The sequence below is a fragment of the Peromyscus eremicus genome, chromosome 10, assembly GCF_949786415.1.
Source record: "Peromyscus eremicus chromosome 10, PerEre_H2_v1, whole genome shotgun sequence".
Taxonomy (NCBI): Eukaryota; Metazoa; Chordata; class Mammalia; order Rodentia; family Cricetidae; genus Peromyscus; species Peromyscus eremicus.
The window spans coordinates 38,140,059-38,157,226 of NC_081426.1; the positions used below are offsets into that span (position 1 = coordinate 38,140,059).

Consider the following 17,168-nt stretch of genomic DNA (forward strand, 5'->3'; position numbering starts at 1 on the left):
TGTGGTGTCTGTGATATGTGCCACTCTGAGTTCTTGAAGGATTTTGTTAATTCATCTTATTGTTACCTTATCCAGGGAATCTTAGGGAATACCTAGACAGGGGGACTGAGAAATCACCAAGATTAGGTCACAAAGGCTTGAAAACATGACATTTGGGAGAGGTATCCTTTGCCATGATATTTTGCTGAGACTAGAAAACAGTTTAGCTCTGAAATTAATTGGAACTTCTTATCATTAAGTTAAAAAAAAAAAACACTGGAAGTGAAATCCTTATTCTTAACAACAACAACAAAATTTTCAGCAGGAAAATGTCTACTGCAAGGATTAATACCTGTAAACTTGTTCAAATGTCAGGTTAATGTTTGAGTTTTTGAGGATCAAGCCAGAGAGAAAGAATTGCCACTGTTCTCTTAACAGGTAGGGAGTGTCCAGGACCTGGAACAGAGAAGTTGTTTTAAAGACAGTTGTACACTAACTCATACAATAAAAAGTAAGATTCAGTTAGATATTTTTGAGATATTTTTTCTCAACACCCCCACTTTTGAGATATTTTGTTGTGATATTTCTTATTCATTTCCAACCCCAAATCAGAAAACAGTAGCACAATTAGAATCAATGGGTTGAGCACTGAATAGCATCAATCAGAACAACTGAAATTGTGTTTTTAGAGCAACTTGTATTTATTACACATATTAGAATAAGAAGGACTAGACTATTTGGTTTAGAAGAATTAAAAGAAAGTTATAAAGCAATAGACTCAGTCTCTTAGGACAAAGTGAATTAAAACTCCATTTCCAGTTGGGCATGATGGCACATGCCTTTAACCCCTCATTCTGGAGGCAAATGCAGGAAGATCTCTGTGAGTTACAGGACAGCCAGGGCTACCTAATGAGACCCTGTCTTAAGAACAAAACAAAGAAAACAAAGCCCCACTTTCCACCTCTACCACACAAATTGAAGAGAAGTATACCGGTGTGTGGCTGGGCATGTGCTGTCCAAGCACAGATTCAGCATCTCCCTTCCAGAATGATGGGGCCAAAAGTGTTGCAGATTTAGAATTTTTTTTCTGATCATAAAATATTCACACACATATAAAGAGGCATCTAAGGGATGGGACCCAAGATCAAACATGAAGTTCACCTATGCTTAATTATTTTCTTATATAGTAAACTTGAAGGTAATGCTCTACCACTGTTTTCTTAGGAAATAAAAGGAGACTATGTGATCCATTGATGCTCTCAATAATAACTGAAGCTAGAATTGGTTACCCATGCAGTCCTTCACTTGTTTTTATAACAGATGCCGGGTGGAAAACATACACACAATAAAAGAGGGAGGTAGAAATACATTCCAAACGTCAGGCTCTGGGGCTGGAAAGATGGCTCCGTGGGTAAAGTGCTGTGTAAGCATAAGGGCCTGAGTCCAGATCCTAGCACCCATGTAATAGATGAATGTAGGTATGTGACCTCAGGACCAGAGGGCAGAGAAGGGCAGATCCTAGAGGCTTACTGGCCAGCCGGTATAGCCAACTAATGAGATCCAGATTCAGTGACAGACCCCATCTCAAAAAGTGGAACAGAAAAAGACATCTGACACTGACCTCTGGCCTACACACACACACACACACACACACACACACACACAAAATACCACACACACACACACAGTACACACACACAAACACACATGCACCACAAACATCCCACACCAACACAAAACATCACACACAAAACAACACATAGACACACACACACACACACACACACACACACACACACACACCACAAATCAAAATCTACAGAAAATACTGGGAAGCCAACCAGAAATCAGGCACGTGAGCCAACTCTCTATATTAAGGAAGAAAGTGAAAGTGCAGACTGAGTCCTGGAGTCTTTGTGAGTTGGTCTTGGGCAAAGCGAACCTGAAATTCAATTCTTAACTGCGCCTCCTCAATATCTACCAGGGTAAGTCTGCTACCGTGTACGTGTATGCGTGTGCGCTAGCTAGCACAAGCAGAATTTCAACTTGGTGAATGAGAGCAAAATACCTTTAGTTTTTCACTTGATGCAACCCACAAGATACAGTGAGACCCAAGTGTCTATCCAAGCCTCCCTCATAAGAAGAAAACCATATTTACCTGAAATAATTTCTTGTTTGCATAAGGTTCACAGATCAACTTTTCCACATTTGCACCAACAACGAAAGTGAGAACCACAAGGATCATCAATATCCAGCAAAAAAGGAAGCTGAGTCCGACCCCACTGGAAAAAAACACAATGTGAGTTGTTAGTTCTCACTAATTTCATCTACTCGTCATACAGTGGACCTGCAGTCTTCAGTGCTTTGTGGGTAAAAATGCATTGACGTCCCACAGTGAACAGAGGCAGTGGGTTACCACTGGGGTCTTGGCAAATGCTTACAGAACGCTTACAATGATAGTGTCGGGTTTACTTTTAGTCTTGTGTGGTCCAGAGCCTAGGCTCTGGGGCCAGCTGAGATCCGATTCTTCCTACAAGGATGTAGACGGTAGAGAGACCCTAAGCAGGAAGTGTGCCTGTGGAGAGCCATACTGCCAACCTGTCAGGCTCTAGCATCATTCAGGAGATAAATCTCTAGGCACACCCGGGAGACAGTGTCTTAATTTGCTTTCAAGTGCCGTGATAAAACACCATGGCCAAGGCAATGTATAGAATGGTTTATTTGGTTTACAGTTCCAGAGGGACAAGATTTTGTCACAGTGAAGCATAGCAGCAAGCAGCAGACATGATGGCTGGAGCCAAGGCTGAGTGAGGGCTTTCATTTTGAGCCAGAAACAAGAAGTGGAGAGAGCACACTGGGAATGGTATGAGGCTTTTGAAACCTCAAAGCCCACCCCCCAGGGACATACTTCCTCCAGCAAGGATACACCTCCTAAACCTACCACACAGCTCTACCAACTGGGGAAGCAAGCACTCAAACATGGGGACCTGTAGGGGATATTCTTAGGCATGCTTGTGGAGGGTTATCTGGATTAGGATAATTGATGTGAGACACTCTACCTTAACTGGAGGTAGCGCCGTTCCATGGGCTGAGGTCCCTGACTGATCAGAAAGGGAAAATGAGCCAAGCACTAGCATTCTTGGCTTCCCACCTCCCGCCTGCAGGTGCAGTGTGATCCTCCAGTTCCTCCTGCCATGACTTCCTCACCACCATGGATGTACCCCTCAAACCGCCCAAACACACCCCTCCTCCCTTCAGGTGCTTATCTGGTCCTATGTTACAGCAGTGAGTAAAGTAACTCACACAGTACCGCTGAGGTCCTGAAAGGGACCGGTGTGGCTCTGTCTCCACAGGGGTGGCCAAGAACGCCATGGAGAGGCATAGTGGATAGGGGCTGGGCAAGCCTGAGAGGAAGAGCCACAAGGAGCTAAAGTACAAGAGGAAAACAACCGATTTCTTTCCGCAGAAAAGCACTTTTTGGCATAATGAGAAGGATAAGTTGGACAGATGTCAACATGGCGGGACACCACTGTGAAGACTGTTATGCCCCCAGACAGCGGCCTAATGAGACTGTTGTTGATGGAGAGAAGCCAGTGGATGAACGAAACATAACATGGAAGGCAATGGGATGAGAGGGAGAGGGAGGAAGGGACCCAGGGTAGTGAGGGGGTAGGGACACTGATGTGCTGTGCAAGGAGAGAAGATGAAATGGGCCTTGGTCGTGTTACCAGTGAGACACGGCAGTGTGACAAGGCAGTGCGACAACGTGGTGGAGGAGTTCAGTGTGTTTGGAGCACATGCATGGGATTACAGGAGACATTAGCAGTCGGCAGCTTAGACGTGGACCTTTAACCCTGGGGATGGATTGAAGAGACCACCAGCCTGGGGCTGGCCTGGAGGACTCTACCCTTTGAAGGATGGGTGGTGGAAGGAGCCCCAGTGATAAAGCAAGGCAGAGAGCCAGAGCAGCAGGAAAGAAAGCATGCAGGTGTGAAGTTGTCAAGGGGGTGAGGGCTTTGCACGAGGAGGAGACATTTGCAGAAGGGAGTGCTCAACTTTGCAAACACGCTGTCCTGGAGAGCAGAGGTCACTGTTGACTGGAGAGAGGCAGAGTGACAGGGAAGACAGGAAATTGGAGTGGGCCTGGGAGCTACTGGGAGATGAGGGGACAGGAAACAACGCAGGTCATGAAGCTAAGAGGGCTGGCACATGGAGAAGAGTGCAGGAAGAACAGTGTGGGTGTTCATTCGCTCTGTTTAAAAAAGGGGCAGGACGGAGTAGTGGTCAGCCTCTGTGTTCCAAATGCGTGTATACATAGATCAGTGGTGTGGACGGCTGTGTACACTGTGGGAGTCCACAGAGGTTTCCTAGTGAGAGCTGAGCTTGCTTTACCCAGCAGGACTGCATAAGAGGATGACTGGACCACGGGCCTGGGTACCAGGTGTTTGGAAGGGTCTACACTTGGTTGTATCTAGCAAAGGAAAGGTCTTTTGCCTCACCCCTTGGCATTGTTATAAAAAGCCCTTTTGAATAAAGTACTGGGCCGTTGGGTATTGACCCAGGTCCTTCCAAAGCTATCCTGTGTTTCTGTCTTTCCTCTCGTCAGCTAGGCCTATCATTCTACCTAGTATTTCTTATTCCTCTCTCCTCCTCATAGAAATCCTGGAAAAGGTGGGGGCAGGCATCCCACAATACACAGATCAGTGGTATGGACAGGTGTGTACACAGAGATCAGTGGTGTGGACAGGTGTGAATAGATCAGTGTTATGGAAAGGTGTGTATACACAGATCAGTGGTGTGGACAGGTATGTGTGTATACACACAGATCAGTGGTGTGGACAGGTGTGTGTACACATAGATCAGTGGTGTGGACAGGTGTGTACACATAGATCAGTGGTGTGTATGGATGTGTACACACAGATCAGAGGCAGGGACAGGTGTGTACACACAGATCAGTGGTATGTATGGGCATATACACACAGATCAATGGCATGGACAGGTGTTTACACATAGATCAGTGGCATGGACAGTTGTGTGCACACAGATCAGTGGTGTGGACATAGGTCAGTGGCATGGACAGGTGTGTACACACAGATCAGCGGCGTGGACAGGTGCGGACATAGGTCAGTGGTATGGACATAGGCCAAGGGTAAGAACACACAGATATGTATTCAAAGGCTCAGGGGAGAGGAGGACCAAGAGGAAGAAGATGATGAAGAGGTACAAGGACCACAAGGGAAAACAAAAGCAAAGATGCCCTTATGAATGAGGGCTGGTGATATAGCTCAGTGGTAGAGCACTAGGCTAGCGTGTGTAAAGCCCCGGATGTGACCCTAGTAACAACAAAGAAAACCAAGATGGAGAAAAAGAATACTCAGCGAAGACTCCAGTGTTCAGAAAGACCCAGAACATTGATTATCCAGCCCTAATCTGTCTGGTTATAATAATGTATGCCTAATTTGCAACCCCTATTTTATCTTGGAAACTTTTTCTAGAAACCCACAGCAGTCAACCTAGTGCTTACACTCTGGCCGACCTGTCCACCCTGCCGCTGCACATTTCGACCTTACCACCTTAACATAATATCCCTGCTCAGGAAGGGTCATGTAGAGTTTGCTCTCCTTCCTGACAGGGTTGCCTAAGATGCAAGTCACTAGACAAAGGACCTGATAGTGTCTCTACGGCCTTTATAGAGTCTGGTGAACCTTGGAAATGCCCCCCATCCATGCAGACATACTACTACATGACACCTGTGACTCTCATGGAATTAACTTTTCTTCTGAAGTCTAGAATAATGATCTGGACACTATTGTCAAGGGGTGAAGGGGAAAGTTTTTCAATGGGCTTCAAACAAACAAACAAAAGCTTGTTGCCACTGGTGGCTATCCTAATCTCCTAGGAGGTCTCACAGCCTATGCTGTATGTTTACTACTGTATCCCATGCGGACTCTACGATGCTCTGGGGGCCCTCAGAAGACACCATGAAAGGACCACTGGATATCTACAAGGAGTTGTTTGGGCCATCGGTTTTCGAAAGAGACCACACTCATAAATGGACAGTGTCATCTTGTTCACAAGCATGCGGGGATGTGGTTGCAACAGAACTGGGTCTAGGCTTTGCAGTGTGAAAGCAGAAGCTGCAACCTGTAGCAGGAATCTTAAAAGTTTTTACCAATAAATCAAACCTGAGGCCAGTTATTGGGGTGAACTCTGGAGGATCAGAGAAGCAGAACAAGTCACAGCTTCCTCACCTTGCTAGTTTCTCAGCTGATCCTATTTCCTCAGACTGGAAACCTCTGTGTCCTCATCCGGAATGGATCTCAGCTGAAATGCTGCTTGAAAGCCTGAAGCTTAACCAGCTAAAAGCTGCTAGTTTCTGGTCCTCATGCCTTATATACCTTTCTGCTTTCTACCATCACTCCCTGGAATTAAAGGCTTGCTTTCTGGCATTAAAGGCATGAGTCATCATGCTTGGCTGTATCCTTGAACAGATGAATTTCTGCCTCTGGAATGCTAGGATTAAAGTTGTGAGTGCCACCATTTTCTAGCCTTTGTATCTAGTGGCTGTTCTGTCTCTGACTCCAGATAAGTTTATTAGGGTGCACAATATTTTGGGGAACACAATACCACCACAGCAACCTTCTCATGGGTCTGAGGTGAACTGCCCTGGAATCCTTTGCATCTTCCCTTTGCATCTGATTGTCTACCAGACGTCTCAAGGAGTAGAAACGTCTTTAAGTGTAGACAGAAAGGTCAGCAAGCACAGTCATGCCTGCCATGTGCAGAGAGAGAGTTCAATGGTAAAGAAAAGCAGACATTCACGTCTGTGGCCTGCCTGTAATGGATCTCATGGCATCTGACAGTTTTAGTATTTCTCCTGCCTCCATCCCAAATGTTTCCATGAGCCGTTGTCTCTGAGCAGACTCAACTTCAATCTGCAGAAAACATCTAAACAGAAGTAGCTTAGAGCCTCCATCAACCTGTGGATGGATTCTGTGCTTGCGTTTTTTGCTTGTTTGAAACTAGACATCAGATCCTTGTTGCTGTTGTATCCATAAGAATTTCTTTTTTTACAGCCTTATGAAAGGAGTAATTTTCCAGATTAGTTTGCTTCCCCATCAAACAGTTAATCTGATGGAATATATATGCCATCAAAATGTTTTCCAAACAACCAGTTACCTGGGTTGTGAAAGTCTTAACATTAAACCAATCTACTTATCCGTGTTTATTTGAAAAAGGCAAAATGAACACATTTTTTTTTCTTGCTGGTGTATTCATTATTGCTATTTTCCCTTCGCTGTTGAGAGGTACTTTCATTTGAAAATCCCTCTCTCCCTCCCTCCCTTCCTCCTTCCCTCCCTTCCTTCCTCCTTCCCTCCCTCCCTTTGGGTTGCTTCCAGAGCTTTGCACTTGCTAGTCAAGGGCTCTACCTTGAAGCCACTTCCACAGTCCTGGAGTAGAATGTTTTAAATCTGGTGTGAGAGCAGATATGCTTCTTGTGTGGAGCACTCTCAGAAGGATATTTTTGGACACATCTACATTACTGTTAATAAAGGTACATGATACTAGAGCCTGTTCGGGGGTGGGGGGGAAGTACTTAAACACACAGATCACATAAAATCTGAGCATGACAGCGACTCCATGTTTAAAGAGGCAGATTAATGCATGGCACCTGCTCTCCCATCTTCCTCATACCAGTGAGGGTAAAGGCACATGGCTGATGGTGTGGTTCTCCATCTCCCAAAGGAGAAATTTTTAACCCTTACTTCCCCTTGAGCCTGCTTACATATCCTAGCACTATTTTCAATAAGAGAACTTATTATTCCTAATTCCCGAGGTGGCACACTCATTGCCACTGCGCCTGCATCCCAGTTTAAGTTTCTGGTGCCATCACTGTGCACACTGCTCTTGCCTGCTAGGTTTTGTCTCAATATTCTAGAGTAAAGATTCCCCAAACACGTGAACCTATGTATGGACCTCTTCAAAGCAGGGATCGTCACTAATTCAGGCTACTTATCCGAAGACCAAGGGTGCTGAGTTGGCATATCTTGCTTTAAGTCAAGTTCCTGGAGTTTCAAGTTAGCAGTACCGCTGACAGCAGATCATGGCATCTCTGCTTTTCATGAGAGAGTGAATGAGTGAATGATGATAATGAAGGAATGGGTATTCAGCAACTTGGAAATGCTTTTCATGACAGCTGGTTTAAAAAGAGCCTACCATATGCAAACAATGTGAACTCAGGGGCTGCAGGCTCCCTAACACCACACCCAGCACCACCCTCCACCTCGCATTTCTACCTTCAAGTGACAGAATGGAGCGGACACTCACGTCATGAGGAAGATGCCTCCAGTGTTGGACACGCAGCCTCTTCTGGTTGGGGTGGCATGCTTGTCATAGCCAAACACACCACACAGCAAGCCCAGGAAAAAGAAGGTCACAATGAGGGTCAGCAGGAAGGAGACAATCAAGCCAACCAACCACCTGCAGAGAAAGGTACAGTGTTATCGTACGACGGTCGGTTGTGAGCCTAGCCTTTAACGTCGGGGCCATCTCTCCAGTCCTGTTACTCTACGCCAAACAGGCCATGGCTAAATTGACTGAGTGTGGGCTAAGGCTGGAGTAGTCTTTCTCATCTAACATCAGAGGGCAAGCCTGCATGGCAAGAGCCTCCTTCGCCCCTGTTTCTTTTATTTATTTATCTATTTTTTATTTACTCTTTGTGTCTTTCACATCATGCCTCCTGATTCCACCCATCTCTCTTCCAAGCCCAAAATAAAATTTAAGAGAAAACGAGGGGAAAGAAAGAAAAGAAAAAAAGGAGGAAGGGGAAAATGTCATCATGGAAGCTGCAGTGTGACACAGTGAGTCACACAGTAAACCCCTTAATTCATACATCTTTACACGCAGGCGTTCATCGCAAAGAATCATTGGTCTGGTTCAAGGCCACTGGTCTCTGCTACACCATCAACGCTGAGCCCTCACTGGGACTCTTCCTGGACATCCCATTGCTGCCCTGTGTTGTAGAGATTCTGCAGCCCTAGGTCCGCAGGACTCAGCCTCCACTCCGTGCTCCAGCAGATCACAGATGGGGTGGATGTTGGGGTGGGCCAACACATAACCCTGGTTCTGGGCCTGGGTACTTGCAGAGTTGGTCAGCCCACCAGCTCTCTCCTGCCTTCGCCACGAGGGGGAGCTCTTCAGGATTTCCCTGGCTAATTCACCCCTTGCAGGGATGAGCAAGGAGCTACCACCCCTGCTTCTTAACCCAACAAGGCAATACATGTTCCTCTTGGCTTTGCAGTGCCCTCCTCTCTCAGTGGTGATGGTGAACACCCACAGTATCAGATGGGGCTCACAGCAGGCCTAAGCTTCCTCAGGAGCCTGATTAGAACACACCCAAGACATTCAAGTCTTGTCAAGTGTTCTAGCTGTGGCTAGGGTCTGAGGAAATGACAGAGGGAAACTCCTCTCCAGCAAGCTCCTCTCCCTTCCTCAAAACTCTTTTGGGGTTACAAGAATATTCTGGGGGCATCATGTTCCTTACTAAACCAGAAATACCCTGTGTGGTAGACACATGAGACATTTGGAATTTTATGAGCATCCTAAATCAAATGTTACAGAATGCAAAGCTTAATTCTGTAATGGTCCTGGGAGACATTTTAGGATAATGGAGCCTCAATTATGTCTTCCTGGCATTCCCGGAATGCACACCAGCTTTCCCTACAGCTAAGGAGCACTCAAGGCTAAGAATGCTTCCCAAAATCACAGACACCGAAAAACACAAGTATCCATTCCTCTGGGGGCCTCCTGACAGAAGCGGCCACCAAAGCTTCTCATTCAATTAAAAGCAATTTTGGTAATTACACTAATAGCTACCAGCAGCCATTCAATGGGATGTTTGTTCCAGATATCAGGGAAGCCAAATTAAATAAACCATGGAGTCTGGTTCAGAGAACTTTCAGAGTTAATGAATCAAATTATTAGTTGAAATTTTTTTTTTTTTTTTTTCAAAAAACAAAAGCTTTCAGGTCTCCGGGCAGGGGTGTAGGAAGGAAGGAAGGAAGAGTAGTTGGAAGGAGAGGCAGACAAATGTACTACACTGTCTCATTTGGGAAACTTGGTCTCTAAGAGACATTCTGTCTTATGTCTGTGCCAGTGTCTGTTGGGGTGTCCTAGCCCCACAATAGAAACGTGGCATGAGCCCCTGGAAGCACAGCCAGATAGTGTGTCCTTCAAGGAGTCATTTTCCTTTTCTGAACCTCAAAGTCCTTGTCTACAAAATAGTCCGTGCACAGAACATAACTCGGCAGATGTCGGGAGCAAGTTGGAAGTACCGTGCATAAAGTGGTTAGTGAACACGTTGAACATCTACCCCTAAGGCTACAATTTTACTATTCGTCTTGCGCCATTGTGCAAACAGTAAGCCAGTTGAGAGAGGGCCTCTAACCTCTCCCAGGGACAAGTCCTAAGGCTGTGCCCTTTGGAGAAGAACATATATCTCACACTTTATGGATTCCCAAGTCCTTCCCTCTCCATGCTCTGTCTGGAACGCCCATCAGCACCCTCCAGGGCCAGACACCATGGCCTGCATTATTTAAGCCCTGGGCACAGCAGCTGCCTGCTGATCCTCCCCACCCCCCACCCCCCAGCTCAGTCACCAACCTAGTGGCCTCATAGCCCAGCTAAGAACACCAGGTCCCATCAGAAAATGCTAACCTCTCTGTATTTGTTTCACAAACCAATGAGAACACTTTCCAAATACCTTTCTTGATTATTTTTGAGCTTCCAAATCCCAATTCACTTTTGGCTTACTAACTATAGCAAAGATTCAAGAAACGATTTACATCAAAATCCTAAACTGTTGAACATTTGACTCAAGGATTTCCAGTCCCCCAATTTTTGCTTTTGAATACGGAGGGTCTTATGAATATGCACTTTGCTTTTGAATATGGAGGGTCTTATGAATACGCATGCTACCATTACTCAGAAGCCATACTAACCATTTCTGTAATGTTCCACTTTTATTCTGTGTGTTGTCTTAGTGAACACTTAAGACTGTGTGTGTCCAGATGTGTGTGCTGGGGTGTGGATGTGGCATATGTATGAACATGCTTTGGTACGACAGAGGTTGATGTTAGCCATCTTCCTCAGTCCCTCTCCACCTTCATTTTTGAGTCAGGGTGTCTTACTGAAGCCAGAACGCATTCATCAATTGGCTAGGCTGGCTGGCAAGTTTAGGGCTCCACAAATACCCTCCCTACCCCAGTACTAGGGTTGCAGATGCACACTGGCCCCTTTTTGCTGCCTTTATTTATTTATTTTTTTAACATGGGTGCTGCGGATCCAACATGGGTGCTGCGGATCCAACATGGGTGCTTCGGATCCGAACTCAGGTCCTCACACTTGTACTGCATGCAATTTACTACAATGCCATCTTCCCAACCCCCTGTGACTTTCATAAATGAGCATAGCTGGGGGCTGTTCACACAGGCCGCAGCCTCTTTACCCCATTTGGTTTTATAAGGCTACCCTGGAAATTATGTCATGCTTTTATACCCTTACGAAGCAAGCTTCCTGCCCCTCATTTGCCAGCTCCCAGGAGGTGCTCACCAGTAGGAGTCATATTCTTCCAGTTTGGGCAGCTCCTTGTGGAAGTAACTGTTGCTGTCATTAATGTAATGGGAGGCCTCAACCAGCACCTCCTCAATAGGAATACTTTGGCTCATATTCTTAATGTTGGAGCTGATGGAATCCAAGGCCTGTTTGACATCTGAAAACAAAGGGACCCCAGTTACTCACTTTCAAACATAGAAGAGAGACCTTGTTTGGGGGACAGAGAAAAGTCACTTGGGTTTCCCCCATGTTCTGTGTAGGTTTCTAACAAAGTAAGATTCTGTAACAAGCACCAATAGAACTAAGACCGTCTACAAGCAACAGCCAAAGGAAGCCGCGGATGTAAGCACAGTGAAATGGTACCGAAGTTAAGCCACGCTCCCTCGTCTAATATCTTGCAAAAAAAAAAAAAGGGGGGTGGGTGGGTGGGTGGGGATCAGGTAACTAAAATGCAGGTGTGCCTACCATGTGCCAAGCACTTCTGTCAATATTAATCTGCTTCCTTACTAATGCAATTTCTGCCTTAATTCCCCCTCTACCGTGACCTAGAGGCTCATGTGAGTTAAGCTGCTCACCCATCGCTCTCTTTAGGAAAGGACTGGGGTGTGTTGTGGTTTGTTTTAAGGAAGTCCTGTTATATGATTTGGGGAATGGTAAGACTAGAAATCCCACTACATAAGAAATGGCCTTATGAGACAGGCATGGCAGAGGCATGCACACAGCAATTCTAGCACTGGGAAGGCAGAAGCCAGCGGAAAGCAGCCAATTTGAGGCCAGCCTAGTCCACACAGGGAGACCCTTTGTCAAACAAATAGGGCTGTGTGTGGGGGGGGGGGTAGGGAGAGGGTAAGGAGAGGAAAGGAGGGAAAGAGAGGAAGAGAAAGGAGAAAAGGAGTGAAGGGAAGTGGAGAGAGAAAATAGACTAAAAATAAAAAGAAATGCCATTCGTGGGCATAGCTCTTGCATTGCTTCTTGACAATGTGACTTCAGTTGATGTCTATTAATCAGACTTGACTCATCCAATTGGGGACTTATTACAGTAGCCTATCTGTGTCTCCTACATGCCAAGAACAACACAATTCCTGTGCTTATTTCCCACTGAGATCCATAACGGCCTTCCAGACACCAGTCTTCTAGAATGTGTTAGTCTGTCCCAACAGACCCTGGATCCCAGCTGCCTGTTCACACTGTGTCATCACCTGACCAGCATCCCACGGGTCCAGAGGTTAGGTTCTGACCCAGATGTGCTAAGAACAAACACAATAGTTAAAAGTCTACTGATCCAGATGGGCAGAGAAACTGCTAAGCGATGAAACGGGACTCGCTCGAAAAACGGACCTCAGGGCTCCGCTGGACTCTGGGCAAGCGGTAGAGGTTTGAGGCTTGGTTCAAAATGTGCCTGTGTATTAAAAAGGGTGGGACTCTTCTCTAAAGTGTTTTTCACACAGATTTGAAATCTGGAAAGAGAGAGCAGCTGAGCACACCGTGTTGGGAGAACTCTGTGGTGCCTCACTGTCGCCCCCAATGGCTCTTGTGCAAAAGCTTCTGAAGAACTGTGAGGTTCCATCGGCCACTGATGGGGGTGGTCCGAAGACCCAGCCTGCTTTGAGCGGCTCCTTAGGACCCTGTCTTGCCCCTCCTCTCACATGAGCAAAGGCACTGCCTTGTCGGCTTTGGTGACTGACAGGTGTCTGAAGCTGCTCTCAATCAGGTGTGTTCTTCAAGCTTCTGCGTGCAGGATGCCTTTTTGAGGAATGATCCTCCTGCTGCCTCCCCACGGTGGCTACCTTGAATATACTCTGTTGCCAGAGTGTGACCTGTGGGTAAGACTGGCCGAAGGACGGTCAGTGGCCATGCCTAACGCTTCTCCCATCCCCAGCATTTGGAAGAGCCTGGCACAAAGTAGGCATGTAAAAACATATTCAGGCTAGGACTGAAGGCCCAAAGTGTGGGCGCTAAGGTCATAAAGATAAACTAACTAACATCCAGACCGATAGACCGGCCCTGGTGTGGCCCTGGGATAATGCCAACTTGTGTTTAAGCAACAACAACAGAAACGCTGGGCTTTGCTCATGCACGCAGCACACTTACAACAGAGGACTGCTCGTGTGAGCAGAAGAGGTCCAGAGGGGGGAACAAGAAATCAAACACAGAGGTTAGTCAGCAGGAAGCTATCAGACACCCAGCATGCAGTAAGTAGCCTTCAGATGTTACCCAAGGAAAGCACGCACTTGCCTTCAGTATCTTTTCATAAAGTTTTATTGATTTTGTTTTATGTGTATAGGTGTTCTGCCTGCGTTATGTTTGCACCACATGCATGCCATGTCCGAAGAAGCCAGAAGAGAGAACCAGAGGCCCTGGAATTAGGAATTGCAGACGGTTGTGGGCTGTCATGTGAATGCTGAGAATTAAGCCCTGGTCCTCTGGAAGAGCAGCCAGTGCTCTTAACGGCTGAGCCATCTCTCCGGGTTCTAACATATAACACACGGTTTTATTGGTTTGTTTGTTTAATGATTTATTTTTATTTATGTGCATTGGTGTTGTGCCTGTGTGTATGTCTACGTGCAGGTGTCAGATTCCCCAGAACTGGAGCTACAGACAGTTGTGAGCTGTCAAGTGGGTCCTGGGAACTGAACCTAGGTCCTCTGGAAGAACAACTGGTGCTCTTAGCCACTGAGCCATCTCGCCAACCCCATAACACAACGTTTTTAAAAACCACTTGGTAAATAGGTAAAAGCAGCATTAGGAAGAAGATTTTTTTAATTTAATTAATGTATTTATTTTATATCCCGACCACTGCCGCCCCTCCTTTCTTTCCTCCCACTTTCCCCGCCTACCTCCTCCCCTCTACCTCCCCCATCCACCCCTTCTCTATATGTTCAGAAAGGGGCAGGCCTCCCCTGGGCATCAGCAAAGCCTGGTATATCAAGCTGCCATAAGATCAAGCACCTCTCCCTTTATTCAGGCTGGACAAGGCAATCCAGCATGAGGAATAGGTTCCCAGGAGCCAGCCAAAGCACCAGGGGCAGCCCTGCTCCCACTGCCAGGAGTCCCACAGATAGACCAAGCTGCACACTGTCACATATATACAGAGGACCTAAGTCAGTCCCATGTAGGCTCCCTGGTTGTTGGTTCAGACTCTGTGGGTTCCCATGAGCCAGGATAACCATCTCTGGCTCCTACAATCCCTCTTCCTCTCCTCAGCAGAACTCCCAGGCTCATCCCAGTGTTTGGCCTAGCGTCTCTGAATCTGCCTCCATCAGTCACTGGATGAAGACTCACTGATGACAACCTGGGGAGTCACCAATCCGATCATAGGGGATGGCCAGTTCACGCTGTGCATCCATGGCCACTACGGGTCTTAGCTGGAGTCATCCTTGTAGACTCATGGAACTTTTTAAATAATTTTTTTTCAAAAACAAAAATCTCTTTTTATTTATTATTTTTATTTTATGTGCATTAGTGTTTTGCCGTGGGTGTCCTGACCCTTGGAACTAGAGTTACAGACAGTTGTAGGCTGCCATATGGGTGCTGGGAGTTGAACCCAGGTCCTCTGGAAGAGCAATCAGTGCGGTGCTCTTAACTGCTCAGCCATCTCTCCAGCCCCAGGAAGAAGATCTTTAAAGAGAGGCTATATACATTTACTCAGCTTCAGGCAAATAAGTCCATAAAAAGCTGCTTACATTACACCAATCTGCATACTGACTCCCAAGCATCCTCACCCTAACACAGTGCAGCAGTTTCCAACCGTAGGATGCCCTCAACGTAGATTTGCATCTCTAAAACTAAGCAGCCTTAGAGCCCTTAGCCTCAGGACCAGGGACAGAAAGAAAACACTTCCCCAAAGACAAACTCTTCTGTAGAGTGCTCCTAAAAACAAATAAGGGGCATTTTAAGTTCTTTTAGGAAATGCAATAATCTGGGGGTGGGGTTTCCCTCCTCAGGAAGGTAATTAGAACATGCCCTTCCAAACTGCAGTTGTTGTAAGGCCTAGAAGAGCTCAGCACAGGGAGTCACCACTCAGTGACACCCTTTGCCATAGGGCAACAAGCATTAAATACGAGAAATACAAGGCTTGGTGGCTTTCTTTCCCAACCTACATCACCACTGAATAGAGATAACAAAATCAAAACGTCTGATGCTCCTTCCATAGTGTTTAGCAACAGACTATTTTTTTTAAGCTGAAAAAGAACAATGAAATTTACAACAAGCTCTTCCTTTGCATCCACCAACAAAAAGAGAAACAGAATGACCTTCAGCTATGATCTCACCTGCGATGACAGCCACAGTTTGGTTCCGTACCTTACCAGGTATTTCATCGATGAACGTATATCCCTAAAAATATTTCAAAGTGAATTGAAGATCAGTTGGCGCACACTCCATTTTATATCAAGTAGAGAAAGCAAATTAAAGTGTAAGGTTTATCTTAAGATTGAAATTACCTTAATATAACTATCAAGGGTCTTAAAGCAAATCCCCTTCAGGGAAACGTGCTGGGTTTTTGTGTTGGGGACCGAAGTCGGGCCTTGCATATGCTAGGCAAGTGCTTTGTCACTGAGCTGTATGCCTAGGCTGAGACCATGTTCTTTTAACTCAATAAATCAGGTCATCTTAAAGGCTTTTCACCCCAGAAGAAACGCCTTTGGACCACAGCTGAGAGACAAGTAACTTAAAATGTGCAGAATACCCAAAGAAAAATAAAGCCGTTGTTTGCACCAAGGAAATAAGAACCACACGTCATTGGGACAATAAAGATGTTGAGCAAAAGACATTCAAGGGGAAGTGTATACAATAAAATTAGTTTAATGAATTTTTTTTCAGTAAAAGAGAAAGTGGTATATAAAGGCTAAAAATACTAAGTCATGCCAGGCAGTGATGGCACACATCTTTAATCCTAGCACTCGGGAAGCAGAGGCAGGTGGATCTCTGTGAGTTCCAGACCAGCCTGGGCTACAAAGTAAGTTCCAGGAAAGGCTACAAAGAGAAACCTTGCCTCGTAAAAAAAACAAAACAAAACAAAACAAAAAAACTAAGTCAATAGATAAAGGAGAGGGAGAAAGGAGTGAGTGCCAGGCTGAGGGCATAGTGTGTGAAAAAGCATTGAATTAGGAAGGAAATAAAACCAAACCAGTATGCCGCCCTGCACCTAAGTCCAAGAAAGCAGAGGTCAAGACTGTCATGGAATTTCGCTCTTTCCTTGTTCTTATGAATGAGACTGCCCTTGATGTGAAGTAAGCTACCTTACTTGTTCCAAGAAGCATACCCTTTTCGCAACGCTCTCCAGATCAGTCCTGTAGATGTCATTAACAGTATTGAGTTCTCTATCCACAGACGGGAGCTGAAAATTTATGAAACACAGAATAAGAGAAGGTAATTATCCCCAAGTTAATGTTCACAAAAAAGAGAGTTATCTTATATCCAGATCCCAGGATGTCGACATCGAAGGACCTACTTCACTTTCTTTTGAAAATAGAACATGGCCTGAGAAATCACCTTCTGTTCAGAGTGGCATCTATGAGCACTGATTTATTTTTATTTTTATATTTTTTAAAAACAAGCTTTCTTTGTGTAACAGT

General features: G+C 45.7%; 1 protein-coding gene across 1 annotated transcript in view; it reads right to left on the reverse strand.

Moving 5' to 3' along the window:
• Prom1 (prominin 1) overlaps positions 1–17,168 on the reverse strand; it is a 100,838-nt gene that overhangs the window by 22,606 nt on the left and 61,064 nt on the right. The window contains exons 8-13 of the mRNA XM_059275837.1: positions 16,856–16,930; positions 15,864–15,927; positions 11,590–11,749; positions 8,308–8,460; positions 2,138–2,261; positions 332–435 (exon numbers count right to left, since the gene is read on the reverse strand). Of these exons, the coding sequence (XP_059131820.1) occupies positions 332–435; positions 2,138–2,261; positions 8,308–8,460; positions 11,590–11,749; positions 15,864–15,927; positions 16,856–16,930 (680 nt within the window). The remainder of the gene's footprint in view (positions 1–331; positions 436–2,137; positions 2,262–8,307; positions 8,461–11,589; positions 11,750–15,863; positions 15,928–16,855; positions 16,931–17,168) is intronic.